Here is a 20,303-nt window from a genome sequence, read left to right as displayed (position 1 = left end):
TGAACCTGAAGTTAAATGAAACCAGGGTTTTTGTTTGTTTTATAAGCAACAGTGCACAGAGATTAAGTACTTATGTTCTAGTGTAGGCAGAACTGGATTTCAGTCCTGATGTGCTGCTATATGACTTAGGTAAATTGTTTAATCTATTTGAACCTAGACTTCTCATCTATAAAATGGAAGTAATTATAGTAGTGTTTATCTCCTAGAGTGGCTGGGAAAATTACACAAGATACAGTTAAAGTATGTGATGGTGCATGATGAGCACTCACACAGCCACTGGTATTATTGGTGCTGCATCCTTTATTTGCTGAGCTGGCATAGGATGGCACTGCCAGTCCCTTCCCTCTCACTGGAAACACTGATGTCAGCACCCAGAGTACTTGGTTCTAAGACAATCAGTTTATTGATGTTTTTCAGGATGAAGATGATCTGGCCAATGCCCTGATCTGGCCCGAGATTCAACAGGAGTTGAAAATCATTGAATCTGAGGAGGAGCTCTCATCGTTGCCACCACCTGCTCTGAAGACCAGCCCAATTCAGCCTATTCTTGAGTCGAGCCTGGGGCCCTTTGCTCCCCCAGAGCCTGCTGGGAGCTTACCTTGTGGCTCCTTCTCTGCTTCAGGCTCCGCCCCTCTGGAGGTGTGGACTAGGGATACAACCAATCAGAGCACACAGGGGGCTTCCACAGCAGCCAATAGAGAGAAACTGGAGCTTGAACAGGGCGTGCATCCAAACCTCACCAGCCTGGCTCCTCTGGAAATAGTTCCCTTTGAGACCAGGTCTCCTCAAGCAACAGGAAAAGTGGGAGGTCCAGGGAATCTGTCTCCTTCAGCCTCACCTGCTGCTCCCCCTCCAACTCCTCTGGAGGAGGCCCCTCCAGTCCTGCTTTCAAAGGGCAGTCCGGAGAGAGAAGACTCATCCAGGAAATTGGGGACATATCCCTACATAGACCAGCGGGAGTCCCAAGACAGCCCTGGGATCTCTAGCCAGGGAGAGGAAGTCACCCCAAGACAAGATGACAAGCAAAATTCAAAGAATGCTGCTTCTGAGGGGAAAAGATGCAGTTTTCCAAGCCCAACCAGGGAGGCTGAGATCACCTCACAAGGAGAGGAGGATGTAGCCCATTCAGTACAGGAGCCTTCAGACTGTGATGAAGATGACACTGTGACAGACATTGCCCAGCATGGCCTGGAGATGGTGGAGCCCTGGGAGGAGCCCCAGTGGGTGACCAGTCCGCTTCACTCCCCTACCCTGAAAGATATGCACGAGACCCAGGTACAGGGCCTTCAGGGTCACCGATTGGAGAAGAGGCTTTCCCACAGGCCCAGCCTTCGTCAGAGCCATTCTCTAGATAGCAAACCTCCAGTTAAAAGCCAGTGGACTCTCGAGGTTCCCTCTTCCAGCAGCTGTGCTAATCTTGGAACAGACAGGAATTCTGACCCTCTGCAGCCCCAGACACCCAGGAGAGAGATTACTGGATGGGATGAGAATGCCCTGAGGTCCTTCAGAGAGTTCTCTGGCCTCCAAGGGGCAGAGGCTCTTCCCAACCAGAAGGGACCAAGTGGTATGCAAACCAAGCCAGCAGAAACCAGCACCATCAGCCTAGCAGAGGGAAAGGAGCTGGGGACAAACCTGGGACACAGCAGTCCACAGAGTAGGCAGGATGGTGTTCCTGGGCCAAAGAGCAGCAAGGAGAGTTCACCCGGTATACAGGACAGCCCTTCACCTGGAGAGCACCCCACAAAGTTACAGCTGAAGAGCACAGAGTGTGGGCCCCCAAAAGGGAAAAACAGGCCTTCTTCCCTCAACTTGGACCCTGCTATTCCCATTGCTGACGTCTTCTGGTTTGAGAATGCGGCCTCATTTAGTTCACCTGGAATGCAGGTCTCTGAGCCAAGAGACCCAAAGGTCACATGGATGACCTCATCTTACTGTAAAGCAGACCCCTGGAGGGTTTACTCCCAGGACTCCCAGGACCCCCAGGACCTCCAGGACCTGGACATTGTGGCTCATGTGCTGACAGGCCGCCGTAACTCAGCTCCTGTGAGTGTGTCAGCTGTGAGAACCTCCTTCATGGTCAAAATGTGCCAGGCCAGGGCAGTCCCAGTCATCCCACCCAAGATTCAGTACACCCAGATCCCACAGCCTCTGCCCTCTCAGAGCTCAGAGAGTGGGGCTCCACCTCTGGAGAGGAGCCAAGAGGAACCCAGCTCAACCAGTGGGACCACTCAGAAACCTGCCAAAGATGATTCTCCCTCCTCCCTGGAAAGCCCAAAGGAAGAAAAACCAAAGCAAGATCCCGGTGCCATTAAGTCCTCACCAGTGGAAGCCACTGCACCCTGCCTGTGTGAGGGACCCACCCTTTCTCTAGAACCAGGCTCGCCTAACGTGCTCTCGACGCAGGATGCAACAGTGCAATGCAGAAAGCGCACTTCAGAGACAGAGCCATCTGGGGACAATCTTCTTTCTTCAAAACTAGAGCGACCATCTGGGGGATCTAAGCCTTTCCACAGGTCAAGGCCAGGAAGACCTCAGAGCCTAATCTTATTCAGTCCTCCTTTCCCTGTTATGGACCACCTGCCCCCCTCATCCACAGTGACAGATTCCAAAGTCCTGCTATCCCCTATCAGAAGTCCCACTCAGACAGTTTCCCCTGGCCTTCTTTGTGGAGAGCTGGCAGAAAACACATGGGTCACACCGGAAGGGGTTACACTTAGGAATAAAATGACCATCCCTAAGAATGGCCAGAGACTAGAGACCTCAACCAGCTGTTTTTACCAGCCCCAGCGGAGATCGGTGATTCTGGATGGAAGAAGTGGGAGACAAATAGAATGATGTCAATTCACTTGCTGGTATCCAAAAAAAATTGTAATTCATCTGAAAGTTACTACAGGGCCAGCTTGCCATATTCCAGGCATAGGTTATCAAGCTTGGGCTTATTCTCTTTCTTCAGCCTTTTGACCACTTCTTAATTAGTCCATTTGCCAGAAGAGTGGTCAAAGGAAAAACGAGATGAAATTTAGTTAAGTCTATGTGAGCAAGTGAGACAAGGTTAGGTAAGGGAAGAGGATGGAATGCTTGCCTCCAGTGACTTTGGAGCTTTAATATGAGTCGGATTGCTCCCCTAATGCTATTATCTATTACTCTTGAGAGCTGGATGTCCTTTGAAAGAAAGAAATAATGTTCTTTGAAAGAAAGAAAAATATCAAACCTCAAAATGTTGCTATTGAGGTTAGAAGGCCTCCTCTTCATGTTTTTTAATGCTCTTTAAAACATGTTCTTTTAGACCAGTTTTCTAATAAGCTTTGTAAAGTGTACTATCCAAAATAGAAGCAGATCTGGAAATGCAAACTAACATGCACTTAGATATCCAAGTGGGTGAGCTTACCCACTCTTACCCATGCTCTTTTCCTGGAATCCCTGGAGACCTGTCCAAGATGACTTCCATATACCAGCATAGAAAATCAGAATCAAGAGCAAACTGTGAGAATGGCATAATTCAAGAAGAGTTTCTGGCTCTGGCTTTTAATAATTTGGGACTCCCAACTGCCACTGTACTGGACTGTGATTTATAAATCTAGTAGCTACACAGGGGTAGAGGCTGAGCTGAGGATTTGCCATAATGAAATGTGCTAAATCTTCATTTAGGAGTGCAATCATGAAGTGAAGGCATCTGCTTTCTTTACAGTATCAGAGTTCAAGAATAGGATGTCATCACAGATAAAAGCCTCACACAAAGGCAGAACTACATTCCAAATGTAATGTCTTTGAATTGGTGGGGCACTAGCAGAAAATACTTCTAGCTCAGCTTTACTCTTCTTACACACTAGGCTGGGCCCAGCAGTACAGGAGAGAATGAAGGGAGGAGCTCTCCAGGAGGCGAGGGGAGAGCCCTAGTAGGGTGGCCATCACAACCACTCACTGAGAGCTGCCCTTCTTAAAAATGTATTTTATTTTAGCCAATGGGTTGCTTCCTTTCTCCTTTTCTCTCCACTGCTCAAGAACAGATTTAAGGCCAGGTACAGTGGCTCATATCTGTAATCCCAACACTTTGGGAGGCTGAGATGGGTGGATTGCTTTAGCCCAGTTCAAGACCAGCTTGGGCAATACAGCAAGACCCCAGCTCTTAAAAAATAGAAGCTTGGAGAGCCCCTCTCCCATCCATAATTCCCCTCATCCACTGCCCACTCCAGGCACTCACTCAAACTTGCTCTTCAATTCTGTATACAAGCAGAAGCAATAAATCAATCTGATTTTCTTTTCAATTATTTAGAACTTTCAATGGTTCTTTTCTTTCCAGCTGCAAGAGAGAGGTGAACTAATACACCTGCTGGCATGTTTTTGGTGCTCCCTAAAAAAGGACTTCACAGGGCATCTATTCTCAGGTTCAAGCCTGGCTGAATTCTGTCCAGAAGCTCAGTCATTGCATGAATTTCTCTAAGGACTGGGTAGTACCTCTGGGTAGGCATCACAACCAAAGTTGCTTCTGGGCATAGTGGGGGCTAAGATGAAGTTAACCTCCTCCAGTGAGAAATTGGGAGCTGATGCCCTGCAACAGATACATATTCGTCTCTCTCTCTTCCTCCCTCCCTGATAAGCCTTACAAACAGTTTTGAAATCTTGTTCTGTACCTTTCAAGCCAGTGTCTTTGGCAAGAGTCAGTCCTGCCTTCTGAGAGCACTGAGTGAGCAATGCCTTTCATCACTGTTTTGGCCTTCTCTTGGGTGAGCAAGACATTGGACCAATAGCCAATGAGATATGCACCTGTAAGAAAAGTCCTAGAATACAGTATTGTTGCGCTAGGGCAGCAAAGTGAAGAAATAAAGTGGTAACAGATGAGAAAGGCCAGGTTCCAGAGATCTGGAATATACCTTCCTACCTTATCAGAAAATGTGGCAGACAGGTTTGATATGGGTCTCAGTGCTCCTGCGGTGTTCACGCTTTGCTAAGGACCATGTTCTGGTTAGAATGCAAGGGAGGGAAAGAGCTGCACTTTGCTTCACTATCAGAACTCTGAGCCAAATAATGAAATATGTAAACTATTTTATGATTATTTTAAATGTTTGTAACATTTATAAGATATATTTTTATTTGGGGATAGACTGAGAAGCCACCATTTACATATTAACAAGTAACTTCAGTTCTGAGGGTTGAAGTGCCTATGTGGATTTATAAAGTGGTTGCATGATCTTTTAGACTCTGACATTTATAGCATCACCTTCAGGAACACAATTCTGTGGATGTCATCATGAGACACACTGACAGCTGTGGAGATAGTCCCTACTGTCAGCTTTCCTTGTCAGTCAAGTCCAGAAGGCCTTAGAAACTGACTCACCTTCTCAGTCAGTGTCCCACTGCCCAAGGGCAGACATCCGCTTTGACTTGTGCCCAGCCTCCCAGCCATCACAAAGGCATTCATAAACTTCCTGTGGTCTGGGCTATCCTGGCACTGATGAAATTCCATTCTAAAGAAAGAAAACTTATATTTTGCCCTAAATTGTTCCCCCAAATGCCCTGAGATTACCTATTTCACCATCCACTTGAGTCTCTGAAAAATGAATCCCCTGAGAATGGCTAGATGGGAATCGGAGAGTGATTTCATTCAGGAGAGGGACAGAACAAGAGCTGCTGTTTTTAGGAGGATTTGCCTGGTGCCCTAGAAAGGGCCGTGGAATCAAATTCTCAGAGGGCTTCTTCAAATCAGCTCTCATCCTCAAAATGGCGGCGGAGGTGGGGGGTGGCGTGGATGTTAAATGATGAATTTGAAGTGAAATGCATGCATGTACCAGTGTTTTCTTTCAGCGTTAGTGGTTGCTTAAGAAAATAATAACCTATATTTTCTATTACACTTGTAATATGAAGAGACCTGACCAAGAACCCCATTAAGACACCTAATCTAATCTAAACCCTAAAATTCAAATTATTGTCCAAGTCAAATTTTTAGACTCTGGGAACATTAAAAATGTAAATCTCATCATCCTCAACAAATATGTATTGAGAGCTTAGCAATAGTGCCCTGGGTACCTTAGCACTCCCAAATCATTCAAGGATCTACTGAAAAAGGGAGAGGGATGGCAGCAAATCAAACAGCCCGTAAATAGCCAGAAGCAAAGGTGAGAACCATTAAGTTGCCAAACAAAAGCAGAAGGGGAAAAAGTGTGGCAAGCAGCATCTTTTCATAGGATCATTGATGGTAATCAAGTGACCTACTGACTTCAAATAATCAAACACAAAAATCCAATAGAACAGCCCAGTGAGACACTCAGGTGTTGAGAACTTTGCTTTGATTTAGAAAATTAGAGAGTAGCAACTAGGTATAATAACTAGTCCTAAGTTTTGTGTGGTCATAATTGATTTGGTGAAGTGTTAGATTTCTGCAAATGAGCCAGGTAAGATCAGTATTCCATACTGCTTGTAAAGGGGATTTTAGAGACTTCTGTCATCACAAAGCAGGTTAACTCCTAATTAATGATGAAGCAGTAGGCCCAAGATAACCTGTTCAAGATTAATTGTTCTTTCAGTGTTTGGCATATGATGATCACATTTGGCTCAAATTTGATGGGACAGTCATTTGTCTACACAGGCCTTGTGTTCCTTCATGAAGAGATACCGAGCATACGATTATTTTTCCAGTATTAGAGTGGGAGATGTTTGCAGTAGGTCCAGTTCCCACTAGGATTTATTTGGGCCATATTCTGTCATGGCCAGTCCTATCTGACATGAATCTTGGGGTTAAGCATTGCTAAGATTATGATTTTAGACATGTCCAACAGGAAGTCCAGCTCAAAATATGGCATGACAAAGAATATGTGCTCTATTACCAAAACCTTTCCTAGCAAAAGTGGACCAGAAGAGGGAGCAAGCATCTGAAGGGCGATTGCCTAAAATCAGTGCCAGTATAGATAGCATAAAACTGGGGACCACCACAGATTGGCTGACTAATGTGTGGATCATTTATTAGTCTTGAGGTACATTACTTTTCTATAAGGGTAAAGAGGATGTAGTTAAATGTAAGAAGCGTACAAGGTCCGTAGCCATATGTTCTACTGGATAAATCACAATGCTTTGCAATAACTTAATGCCATAGTACTTTCTGGCTTATAATTCTGCAAAGTAAAGCACTTTTTAAAGGAGTCTATTGGAAAACCACATGATTTCAGCTGTGTTTTAAGCTCTACAAATATGTTTCCAAAGATGTAATCAAAATGTAATTCTATTGATTAAAAATACAAATAAATATTAAAACTATCCATAGAGACATTTAAGTGTAATTAAAAAAGATTGTTATGCTTTAAAAACATACTCTAATAAATGATATAAAATATAATGCTTATGATGGAACTATGAACTAGAGGAGGACATGGGCTCCCCAAAATCAATAATCACAAAAGTAGACTATATGCACCAGGCTCATTATTTTGGCTTGTTCTGTTTGATGTAATTTTTTGTTACTTCAATGTTTGGTCTCACAGAAAAGTCCCTGATGATTTATTTCGGTACATTTTTCTTGTTTTTGCTATTTTACATACTAACAATTGTCAGATGTTTGCAACTTCAGCCTCTTACTGTTGCAATCATAATCATGTCACTCAAGAAATCCAGTGTAGTAAGTCCAGGGTATCGTAATGAAAAATGAGAAGAAAAAAAGCTCCTTTCTTCTCAAAACTCCACAGCTTATGGAGTAACATGGGTCCACCTGCACAGATGTGAACTCAATTTCCCCTATTACTTGAATCAATCAAAGGGGACTCTTCTTTTATTTGAGTGATTATGTTAATGATGCTCTGGGGGAAAGGCAAACATTTGTTATCCTGGCACATATCTTGTTATATATATAAAACCAACAAGGCAAGGAAGGGGAGGTAAACAATCATAGAACCTAGGTCCACAACCTAGTGATATTTGCAGTGAAATATTTCCAGTGATATTTCCCCTTTCATTGCCAAGGGACGAAAACACTACTATTTTGGCAACAACTTTCTATTTAGAACCTTACTCTCCTCGGGCTGGCTCCTGCTATCCTTCACTACTGCCCTAAAATGCCTTTTTCTCCTATATACTCCTGGATCCCCACACTCTTTGGTTTCTCTACTGAACCTCCCTCAACCCACTCCAACATAGTTTCCCCTCACTTCCAATCTTTCCCACTGTTCTCTGGAGTCACCTCTCCTTATAAACTCCCCTGCAGTCCCAGTCTCTTCACTGAGTATTGTTGCCACTTCCTGGACTTCAAGAAAACTCACGTGAGAACACTTCTTTCCCTGCACAAAAGGCACACATGTGCACATGCTCCCGTATTACATAGACTTGAGCAAAGGGTCAGAGGATATTCTCCCAGCTCCTCGCTTCTGCACCATTGCTTCTTCCCATCCCATATAAAAATCCCTCATTACCAAAATGTATGGATCCAAATGTTTTAACTTTTTTATCATTTGTGTCCATGGTATAGTTAATATCCCAGATTCCCCAATCTTGGGTACCAAGCAACCTGTTTCCTTCTACCTCATGTCCCACCATCATCCTGGATGACTTCAGTGTTGTAGAGCAAAGCCCACACACCCAATCCCCTTGCCATAATTACTTACAGCTTTTTACCTCAACTCAGTTTTGGACATTTGCTTCTAGGGTTATACATTTCACAATACAGAATTTTGTGATGCTAAATTCTTTTTCCTTTTTCAGAACTTTCTCTAGCCTTACTACTTTATTCCTTGTATTTGTGCAAGATTACCATATCTGGCCCCACTCCCCAGTCTACTCTGATAGACAGCACTCCCACCACTCTTCATACTTCTTTCCCTAGCCTTTCCAGACCTAAGGGACATCATCCCCATTCTCACCAGGACCATTAACTCCCTTAACTACTAGTCCTTCAGCCACACCTGCTTGGCAAACCTCCAACCTAGAACCTGGACCCTCATCACACATCTCTGCCCTTTAACTGTGTCTGTGGGTTAGATCAGAGAAAACAATAAATCCACGATATGAGAGCTTGTGGATATTTGTGGTCCACCACCTCAACAGCAGCCTCATTTCCAAAACCTATGGTGGCTATTCCACTATTCTTGACTCTCTCCTAGACAACTCTTTGTTTCCCACAAACAATTAACTGTTCTTGCTTCATGGGTTTATGATATCAGACATCTTTTTTCAAGCTCCCACTGCTATTTCTTCTTACCCATATATGTGTGTACCTAACCTCCTTCTAGTTCAGAGGAAGTGTTACCCCTCTTCCCAAGAGCTCCAAGTCTTCTGTGTTCCCATTCTCCTGTCAACCACAATTCTTCCCTATGTATTCAGCCTTGCCCTCTTTGATCTTCAATCTGTCAGCATATAAACATGCCAGAGTCTCTTCTATCTTAAAGGTCTTCCTCGATTCTATTTCCTTTACCATCCTGTGTCTAGGTTCTTGGAAGAGTAATCAGTGTCATCAATGCTCAGTTTCTTCTGTTTCATTACAATTCACTATTCTGGACCAACTGCAGCGTGACCTCAGCCCGCATAGCTCTCTAAGATTTCTCTTGCTAACATCACCAATAGTCTAATATCCAAATCCAACATTCACTTCTCAGTCTCTAGACTTCCCTGTTATATATGATCCTATTGATCATTCCTCTTTTGAAACCTTTTCTACTCCTTTTTGCCTCCTTCCATGACCATTCATTTTCTTAGCTACATTCACTTACAAGTTTCCTCTTCCTGGCTGGGTGTGCTGGCTTATGTCTGCAATCTCAGCACTTTGGGAGGCCATGACAAAATAATTTGAGTCCAGAAGTTCAAGACCAGCCTGGGCAACACAGGAAGACCCCATCTCCACAAAAAAATACAAAAATAATCCAGGTATGGTACTGCACGCCTGTAGTCCCAGCTGCTCGGGAGGCTGAGTAGCTGAGCCTGGGCAACAGAGCAAGACTGTCCCCCCAAAAAGTTTCCTTAAAAGCCTGTTATTCACCAGAATTCTGTCCTTCTTTCCCTTTTCACTTCATATGCTTTCCCTGAACTATCTTATTTATGCCCATAGCTGCTTCTACCAGCCTCACACTGGTGACCCCCCTCACCACTATTTTCTCTTGCATGGAAATTGAAAATATATATTGTATACTTTTGTTGGGGGTACATGCTGATATTACAATTCATGAATATAATGTGAAATAAATTTAGCTGGTTAAATTTTTTGTGGTGAGAACATTTGGAATTCTCAGCACTTTTGAAATGTGTAATACTCTATTAACTGTATTCACCATGCTGTGCAATAGAACTAAAAAGAAGACCATATTCCTTCTGAGATGTGTAATTTGACCATCGCCTCCCCAGCCTCTGTAATTACCATTCGACTGTCTGCTTCTATGAGTTTAATGGCTTTAGATTCCATATATGTGAGAACATGCTGTATATGTTTTTCTGTGCCAGGCTTATTTCACTTAGCATAATGTTCTTCAGTTCCATCCATGTTGTCACAAATGACAGTATTTCTTTTTTAAAGAGTGAGTAATATTCCATTATGTATACATACCACATTTTCATTATCCATTCATCTGTTCGTGGACACTTAGGTTGACACCACAACTTGGCTATTGTGAATAGTGCTGAAATGAACATGTAAGTACAGACATCTCTTCAACGAACTGATTTCAAATCTTTTGGATAAGTAGCCAGAAGAGAGATTCCTAGATCATATGGTAATTCTATTTTTAACCTTTTGTGGAACCTCCATACCCTTTCCCATATGGCTATATTAATTTACATTCCCATTAGCAGTATTCAAGCGTTCCCTTTTCTCCAAATCCTTGCCAAAACTTATCTTTTGTCTTTTTCATAATAGACATTCTGAAAAGTGCAGTGATATCTTGTAGTTTTAAATTGCGCATCCCTATTAACAATATTGAGCAATTTTTAATATGTTTGTTGGCCATTTGCATGTCTACCTTGAAAAATTTCTATTTTGATCCCTTGCCTATTTTTTCATTCAGTTTTTGTTTTCTTACAATTGAGTTGCTTAAGCTCCTTATATATTTTGGAGATTAACTCTGTATTGGGTGTATAGCTTGCAAAAATTTTCTCTGAAACTATAGGTTGTCTCTGCACACTATTAATTGTTTCCTTTGTGGTGCAGAATCTTTTTAGTTTGATGTAATTCCATTTGTCTGTTTTTGCTTTTGGGATCAAATCCAAAAATTCATCACACAGATCAATGTCATGGAGTTTTCCTCCTTTTTGTCTAGTAGTTTTATAGTTTCAGGTCCTACAGTCACATCTTTTCATCTATTTTAGGTTGATTTTTGTATATGGTGTGAAGTAAGATTTCAATTTCATTCTTCTGCATGTGGATATCCAGTTTTTTCAATACCACCCATTACAGAGACTATTCTTTTCCCACTGGGTATTCTTGGAACCTTTGTAAAATCAACTGATTGTGCATGTGTGGGTTCATTTCTGGACTCTCTATTTCATTAGTCAATGGGTCTATTTTTGCAAGTATAGTACTGTTTTAATTGTTATAGCTTTGTAGTGCAGTTTGAAATCAAGTAATGTGGAATCTCCAGGCTTGTTATTTTTGCTTGATTGCCTTGGCCATTTAGGGGGTTTTGTGGTTTTGTATGAATTTTAGGATAATTTTTTTCTATTTCTATAAAAATGACATTGGAATCTTGATACGGATTGTGCTAAATCTGTAGATTACTTTGGGTAGTATGGACATTTTAACAATGTCAATTCTTCCACCCCATAAACACAAGAACTCTTTCCACTTATTTGGATCATCTTCAATTTATTTCATCAACATTTTATAGTTTTTGGTGCACAGGTCTTTCAAGTCATTGGTTAAATTTATCCCTAAGTATTTCTTTTGGCAGCTGCTGTAAGTGGGATATTTCTCTTGATTTCTTTTCAAATCGTTTCTTGTTAGTATATAGAAATGCTACTGATTTTGTGTATCAATTTTGTGTCCTGCAACATTACTGTATTTAATAGTTCTAACAGTTTTTTGGTGGACACTCTTGGGTTTTCTGTATATAAGATTATGTTATTTCAGCAAGCTGACAATCGCATTTGTTCCTTTCTATTTGGGTGCTATTTCTTCCTCTTGCCTAATTGCTCAGGCAAAGGTTTCCAATACTGCATAATTTAGAAACGGCAACAGAGAGCATCCTCATATTTCTCCAGATCTTACAGGAAAGGCTTTCAATTTTCCATCATTCAGTATAATGTTAGCTATGAGCTTCTCATATGTGACCTTCACTGTATTGAGGTAAATCCCTTCTATTCCTTATTTTGCTGAGTGTTATTATCACAAAAGGATGTTGAACATTGTCAAATGCTTTTCCTTCATCTAATGAGATGATCATATAGATTTTGATCTTCATGCTATTAATGTGATGTGTCACATGTATTTATTTGCATATGTTAACCATCCTCATATACCTGGAATAAATCTCGTTTTCTTTTTATTTTTTAGTTTTTTTTTCTTTATTGCATTTTAGGTTTTGGGGTACATGTGAAGAACATGCAAGATTGTTGCATAGGTACACACATGGCAGTGTGATGTGCTGCCTTCCTCCCCATCACCTATATCTGGCATTTCTCCCCATGCTATCTCTCCCCAACTCCCCACCCCCTGCTGTCCCTCCTCTATTTCCCCCAACAGACCCCAGTGTGATACTCCCCTCCCTGTATCCATGTGTTCTCATGGTTCAACACCCACCTATGAGTGAGAACATGCGGTGTTTGATTTTCTGTTCTTCTGTCAGTTTACTGAGAATGATGGTTTCCAGGTTCATCCATGTCCCGACAAAGCACACGAACTCATCATTGTTGATGGCTGCATAGTATTCCATGGTGTATATGTGCCACATTTTCCCTGTCCAGTCTATCATCAATGGGCATTTGGGTTGGTTCCAGGTCTTTGCTATTGTAAACAGTGCTGCAGTGAATATTCATGTGCATGTGTCCTTATAGTAGAATGATTTATAATCCTTTGGATATATACCCATTAATGGGATTGCTGGGTCAAATGGAATTTCTATTTCTAGGTCCTTGAGGAATTGCCACACTGTCTTCCACAATGGTTGAACTAATTTACACTCCCACCAACAGTGTAAAAGTGTTCCTATTTCTCCACATCCTCTCCAGCATGTTGTCTCCAGATTTTTTAATGATTGCCATTCTAACAGGTGTGAGATGGTATCTCAATGTGGTTTTGATTTGCATTTCTTCAATGGCCAGAGATGATGAGCATTTTTTCATGTTTGTTGGCCTCGTGTATGTCTTCTTTTGTAAAGTGTCTGTTCATATCCTTTGCCCACTTTTGAATGGGCTTGTTTGCTTTTTTCTTGTAAATCTGTTTTAGTTCTTTGTAGATTCTGGACATTAGCCCTTTGTCAGATGGGTAGATTGCAAAAATTTTTTCCCATTCTGTTGGTTGCCGATTCACTCTAATGATTGTTTCTTTTGCTGTGCAGAAGCTGTGGAGTTTGATTAAGTCCCATTTGTCTATTTTGGCTTTTGTTGCCAATGCTTTTGGTGTTTTGGTCATGAAGTTCTTGTCTACACCTATGTCCTGAATGGTTTTGCCTAGATTTTCTTCTAGGGTTTTTATGGTGTTAGGTCTTATGTTTAAGTCTTAACCCATCTGGGGTTAATTTTAGTGTAAGGTGTCAGGAAGGCGTCCAGTTTCTGCTTTCTGCACATAGCTAGTCAGTTTTCCCAACACCATTTATTAAACAGGGAATCCTTTCCCCATTGCTTGTTTTTGTCAGGTTTGTCAAAGATCAGATGATTGTAGATGTGTTGTGTTGCCTCCGAGGCCTCTGTTCTGTTCCATTGGTCTATATCTCTGTTTTGGTACCAGTGCTGTTTTGATTACTGTAGCCTTGTAGTATAGTTTGAAGTCAGGTAGTGTGATGCCTCCCACATTGTTCTTTTTGCTTAGAATTGACTTGGCAATGTGGGCTCTCTTTTGGTTCCATATGAAGTTTAAGGTGGTTTTTTCCAGTTCTGTGAAGAAGGTCATTGGTAGCTTGATGGGGATCGCATTGAATCTGTAAATTACTTTGGGCAGTATGGCCATTTTCACGATATTGATTATTCCTAACCATGAACATGGAATGTTTCTCCATCTGTTTGTGTCCTCTCTTATTTCATTGAGCAGTGATTTGTAGTTCTCCTTGAAGAGGTAGGTCCTTTACATTCCTTGTTAGTTCTATTCCTAGGTATTTTATTCTCTTGGTAGCAATCGCGAATGGCAGTTTGTTCTTGATGTGGCTCTCTTTAAGTCTATTATTGGTGTATAGGAATACTCGTGATTTTTGCACATTGATTTTGTATCCTGAGACTTTGCTGAAGTTGCTTATTAGTTTCAGGAGATTTTGGGCTGAGATGATGGGGTCTTCCAGATATAAATCATGTCATCTGCAAATAAAGACAATTTGACTTCCTCCTTTCCTATTTGAATACCCTTTATTTCTTTTTCTTGCCTGATTGCTCTGGATAGAACTTCCAGTACTGTACTGAATAGGAGTGGTGAGAGAGGGCATCCTTGTCTAGTGCCAGATTTCCAAGGGAATGCTTCCAGTTTTTGCCCATTCAGTATGATATTGGCTGTTCGTTTGTCATATATAGCTTTTATTACTTTGAGATACAGTCCGTCAATACCTAGTTTATTGAGGTTTCAGCATAAAGGGCTGTTGAATTTTGTGAAAGGCCTTCTCTGCATCAATTGAGATAATCGTGGTTTTTGTCTTTGGTTCTGTTTGTGTGGTGAATTACTTTTATAGACTTGCATATGTTGAACCAGACTTGTATCCCCAGGATGAAGCCTACTTGATCATGGTGGATAAGCTTTTTTGATGTGCTGTTGCAGTCGGTTTGACAGTATTTTATTGAAGATTTTTGCCTCTATGTTCATCATGGATATTGGCCTGAAGTTTTCTTTTCTTGCTGAGTCTCTGCCAGGTTTTGGTATCAGGATGATATTGGTCTCATAAAGTGATTTGGGAAGGATTCCTTCTTTTTGGATTGTTTGGAATGGTTTCAGAAGGAATGGTACCAGCTCGTCTTTGATGTCTGGTAGAATTCGGCTGTGAACCCATCTGGACCTGGGCTTTTTTTGGGTGGTAGGCTCTGAATTGCTGCCTCAACTTCAGACCTTGTTATTGGTCTATTCAGTGTTTCGGCTTCTTCCTTGTTTAGGCTTGGGAGGATGCAAGTGTCCAGGAATTTACCCATTTCTTCCAGGGTTACTAGTTTATGTGCATAGAGTTGTTTGTAATAATCTCTGATGATGGTTTGTATTTCTGTGGAATCTGTGGTGATATCCCCTTTATTGTTTTTTATTGCATCTATTTGGTTATTCTTTCTTTCCTTTTTTATTAATCTGGCTAGGGGTCTGTCTATTTTGTTGATCTTTTTGAAAAACCAGCTCCTGGATTTATTGATTTTTTTTGAAGAGTTTTTTTCTATCTCTATCTCCTTCAGCTCTGCTCTTAGTTATTTCTTGCCTTCTGCTAGGTTTTGAGTTTTTTTGGTCTTGCTCCAGTAGCTCTTTCAATTTTGACAATAGGGTGTTGATTTTAGATCTTTCCTTGCTTCTCATATGGGCATTTATTGCTATATATGTTCCTCTAGAGACTGCTTTAAATGTGTCCCAGAGATTCTGGTATGTTGTGTCTTCATTCTCGTTAGTTTTGAAGAACATCTTTATTTCTGCCTTCACTTCATTGTTTATCCAGTCAACATTCAAGAGCCAGTTGTTCAGTTTCCATGAAACTGTGGTTCTGAGTTAGTTTCTGAATTGTGAGCTCTAACTTGATTGCACTGTGGTCTGAGAGACTGTTTGTTATGATTTCCATTCTTTTGCATTTGCTGAGGAGTGATTTACTTCCAATTATGTGGTCAATTTTAGAGTAGTGATGTGGTGCTGAGACAAATGTATATTCTGTGGATTTGAGGTGGTGAGTTCTGTAAATGTCTATTAGGTTTGCTTGGTCCAGGACTGAGTTCAAGTCCTGGATATCCTTGTCAATTTTCTGTCTTGTTGATCTGTCTAATATTGACAATGGGGTGTTAAAGTCTCCCACTATTATTGTGTGGGAGTCTAAGTCTCTTTGTAAGTCATTAAGAACTTGCCTTATGTATCTGGGTGCTCCTGTATTGGCTGCATATATATTTAGGATTGTTAGTTCCTCTTCTTGCATTGATTCTTTTACCATTATGTAATGTCCTTCTTCATCTCTTTTGATCTTTGTTGATTTAAAGTCTGTTTTATCTGAGATAAGAATTGCAACTCCTGCTTTTTTTTGCTCTTCATTTGCTTGGTAAAACTTCCTCCATCCCTTCATTTTGAGCCTTTGTGTATCCTTGCATGTGAGATGGGTTTCCTGGATACAGCACATCGATGAGTTTTGGCTTTTTACCCAATTTGCCAGTCTGCATCTTTTGATTGGGGCATTTAGTCCATTTACATTTATGGTTTATATTGTTATGTGTGAACTTAATCCGGCCATTTTGATGCTAGCTGGCTGTTTTGCCCATTAGTTGATGCAGTTTCTTCATTGCATTGATGCTCTTTATCATTTGGTGTGTTTTTGGAGTGGCTGGTATTGGTTTTCGTTTCTATGTTTAGTGCCTCTTTCAGGAGCTCTAGTAAATCAGGCCTGGTGGTGACAAAATCTCTGAGTACTTGCTTGTTCGCAAAGGATTTTATTTTTTCTTCACTTATGAAGCTTAGTTTAGCTGGATATGAAATTCTGGGATGAAAGTTCTTTTCTTTAAGAATGTTGAATATTGGCCCCCACTTTCTTCTAGCTTATAAGGTTTCTGCTGAGAGATCTGTTGTGAGTCTGATGGGCTTCCCTTTGTGGGTAACCCGACCTTTCTCTCTGGCTGCCCTTAGCATTTTCTCCTTCATTTCAACCCTGGTGAATCTGACGATTATGTGCCTTGGGGTTGCTCTTCTTGCGGAATATCTTTGTGGTGTTCTCTGTATTTCCTGGACTTGCATATTGGCCTGCCTTGCTAGGTTGGGGAAGTTTTCCAGGATAATATCCTGAAGAGTATTTCCCAGCTTGGATTCATTTTCTCTGTCACATTCAGGTACACCATCAAACGTAGACTAGGTCTTTTCACAAAGTCCCATATTTCTTGGAGACTTTGTTCATTTCTTTTTACCCTTTTTTCTCTAATCTTGCCTTCTTGTTTTATTTCATTGAGTTGATCTTCAACCTCTGATATCCTTTCTTCTGCTTGGTCAATTTGGCTGTTGAAACTTGTGTATGCTTCGGGAATTTCTCATGTCGTGTTTTCAGCTCCATCAATTCACTTATATTCCTCTCTAAGTTGTTTACTCTCATTAGCATTTCATCAAATCTTTTTTCAAGGTTCTTAGTTTCTTTGCATTGGGTTAGAACATGTTCTTTCAGCTCAGAGAAGTTTCTTATTACCCACCTTCTGAAGCCTGATTCTGTCATTTCATCACACTCATTCTCCATCCAGCCTTGTTCCCTTGCTGGTGAGGAGTTGTGATCCCTTGTAGGAGGAGAAGCATTCTGGTTTCAGGTGTTTCATCCTTTTTGTGCTGGTTTCTTCTCATCTTTGTGGATTTATCCCCCTGTCGTCTTTGTAGTTGTTGACTTTCAGATTGGGTCTCTGAGTGGATGTCCAGTTTGTTGATGATGAAGTTATTTCTTTCTGTTTCTTAGTTTTCCTTCTAACATTCAGGCCCCTCTGCTCTAGGACTGTTGAGGTCCACTCCAGGCCCTGCTTGCCTGGGGATCACCTGCAGTGGCTGCAGAACACTAAGGATTGCTGCCAGTTTCTTCTTCTGCTATCTCTGTTCCAGAAGGATACCCACCAAATGTCAATCTGAGCTCTCGTTTATGAGGTGACTCTTTGGATGTACGGGGGTGAGGGAGCTGCTTGAGGAGACAGCTGTCCTTTATAGGAGGTCAAGTGCTGAGCTGTGAGCTCCGTTGTTCATTCAGAGCTGCTGGGCAGGTAAGTTTATGTCTGCTACAGCTGAACTCATAAACCCCCCTTTTTTTTCCCCAGGTGCTCTGTCCCAGGAAGTTTTAGGGCTTTATTCATGAGTCTCTGTTGTGCCGCTGCCTTTTTTCAGCGCTGCCCTGCCCAACGAGGAGGCTGCCTAGGCACTGTCTGCCTGCAGAGGCTCTGCTGAGGTGCTGTGGGCTCCACCCAGCTGCTCTGTAAACTTCCTTGCAGTCCCATTTTTACAGGTTTAGTTAGAACTGCCTCAACTATGTCGGCACACCTCTATAATGGTGGACTCTCTCTGTAATGGCGGGCTGCCTCGGCAATGGCAAACTGCCTCTGTAGTGGTGGACTGCCTCAGTAATTATCAACACCCCTCCCCCATAGAGCTGAACCATCCTGGGTTCAGCTGTGCTTGCTGTGAAACTCTCAATCCAGAGAATTTCCAAAATTGCTGGGTTTTTTGGGGGGTGGAAACAGCTGAGCCTGATCACCTGGCTCCCTGCCTCAGAGCCCTTCTTTTTTTTCCCCGTTGAACAGTGGACTCTGTCTCACAGGTGTTCCAGTTGTCTGTTGAAAAGGCGCCAGTATCTGAAACAGCTGCACTGAGATTGGTGGTACTTTTTTGCCTGGGAATCTCCTGGCCTGGCTCCATTTCAGTCCCCTTTTAAATCGATGAATGGGCAACTCTGTCTCTCAGGAGCTCCAATCGCCAGCTAAAACAGCGCCCAGACCTATGTATTTTATATGGAGAACCACGGCACCAGGGCACCAGCAAAACAGCCATGCTGGTGAAAATAGCCACACCAGCTAAACCAGCTGCGCTGGCAACCTTTGGGGCTCCTCTGCCTGGGAATCTCCTGGTCTGTGGGCAATAAAAATCCATCTGGAAATGCGGCATCCACTCACCCTCCATGCTTTCACTGGGAGCTGCAATCCTGAGCTGCTCCTAATCGGCCATCTTGGATCCCTCCCCACAGGTCTTTTCTTAAATTGCACATTAGCTTATCAATTTCAGGCATTCATCTGTTTCATAAAAGTATTTTAGGTTAAACATTTCCTTCAAAATACTTTTTTTAGATTTCATTAGTTTTGATATGTGGTGTTTGTCGTTCTTAATTTCTAATATTAAAAAATATCCACTGTGACTTTTGAATATGTGAGTATTTAATAGTGTTTTTTTTTTTTATTTCTGCTGAGAGATCTGCTGTAAGTCTGATGGGCTTCCCTTTGTGGGTAACCCGACCTTTCTCTCTGGCTGCCCTTAGCATTTTCTCCTTCATTTCAACCCTTGTGAATCTGATGATTATGTGTCTTGGGGTTGCTCTTCTTGAGGAATATCTTTATGGTGTTCTCTGTATTTCCTGGACTTGCATATTGACCTGCCTTGCTATGTTGGGGGAGTTTTCCAGGATAATATCCTGAAGAGTATTTCCCAGCTTGGATTCATTCTCTCTGTCACATTCAGGTACACCTATCAAACATAGATTAGGTCTTTTCACAAAGTCCCATATTTCTTGGAGACTTTGTTCATTCCTTTTTACCCTTTTTTCTCTAATCTTGCCTTCTTGTTTTATTTCATTGAGTTGATCTTCAACCTCTGATATCCTTTCTTCTGCTTGGTCAATTTGGCTGCTGAAACTTGTGTATGCCTTGGGAATTTCTCGTGTTGTGTTTTTCAGCTCCATCAATTCACTTATATTCCTCTCTAAGTTGTTTATTCTCGTTAGCATTTCATCAAATCATTTTTCAAAGTACCTAGTTTCTTTGCATTGGGTTAGAACATGTTCTTTCAGCTCAGAGAAGTTTCTTATTACCCACCTTCTAATGCCTGCTTCTGTCAATTCATCACACTCATTCTCCATCCAGCCTTGTTCCCTTGCTGGTGAGGAGTTGTGATCCCTTGTAGGAGGAGAGGCGTTCTGGGTTCAGGTGTTTTCATCCTTTTTGTGCTGGTTTCTTCCCATCTTTGTGGATTTATCCACCTGTCATCTTTGTAGTTGTAGTCAGGTGCTGAGCTGTAAGCTCCATTGTTTATTCAGAGCTACTGGGCACGTACATTTAAGTCTGCCGCGGCAGAACTCATAAACCCCCTTTTTTAGTTTTCCCAGGTGCTCTATCCTAGGGAGTTAGGGCTTTATTTATGAGTTTCTGTTGTGCTGCTGCCTTTTTCAGGGCTGCCCTGCCCAACGAGGAGGCAGCCTAGTAATAGTCTTCCTGCAGAGGCTTTGCTGAGCTGCTGTGGGCTTCACCCACCTGCCATGTGAACTTCCCTGCAGTCCTGTTTATATGGGTATAGTTAGAACTGACTCAGCAATGGC

General features: G+C 41.9%; 1 protein-coding gene across 1 annotated transcript in view; it reads left to right on the top strand.

Moving 5' to 3' along the window:
- ARHGAP31 (Rho GTPase activating protein 31) overlaps window positions 1–7,327 on the top strand; it is a 116,541-nt gene extending 109,214 nt beyond the window's left edge. Inside the window, exon 12 of the mRNA XM_002758783.6 lies at window positions 418–7,327. Within this exon, the coding sequence (XP_002758829.2) occupies window positions 418–2,835 (2,418 nt within the window). The 3' untranslated portion in view covers window positions 2,836–7,327. The remainder of the gene's footprint in view (window positions 1–417) is intronic.
- Window positions 7,328–20,303: the final 12,976 nt, after the last annotated feature.

This window comes from Callithrix jacchus, chromosome 15 (assembly GCF_049354715.1).
Source record: "Callithrix jacchus isolate 240 chromosome 15, calJac240_pri, whole genome shotgun sequence".
NCBI lineage: Eukaryota > Metazoa > Chordata > Mammalia > Primates > Cebidae > Callithrix > Callithrix jacchus.
The sequence above is the reverse complement of the archived record's forward strand: the minus strand, read 5'-3'. Positions and strand labels throughout refer to the sequence as shown.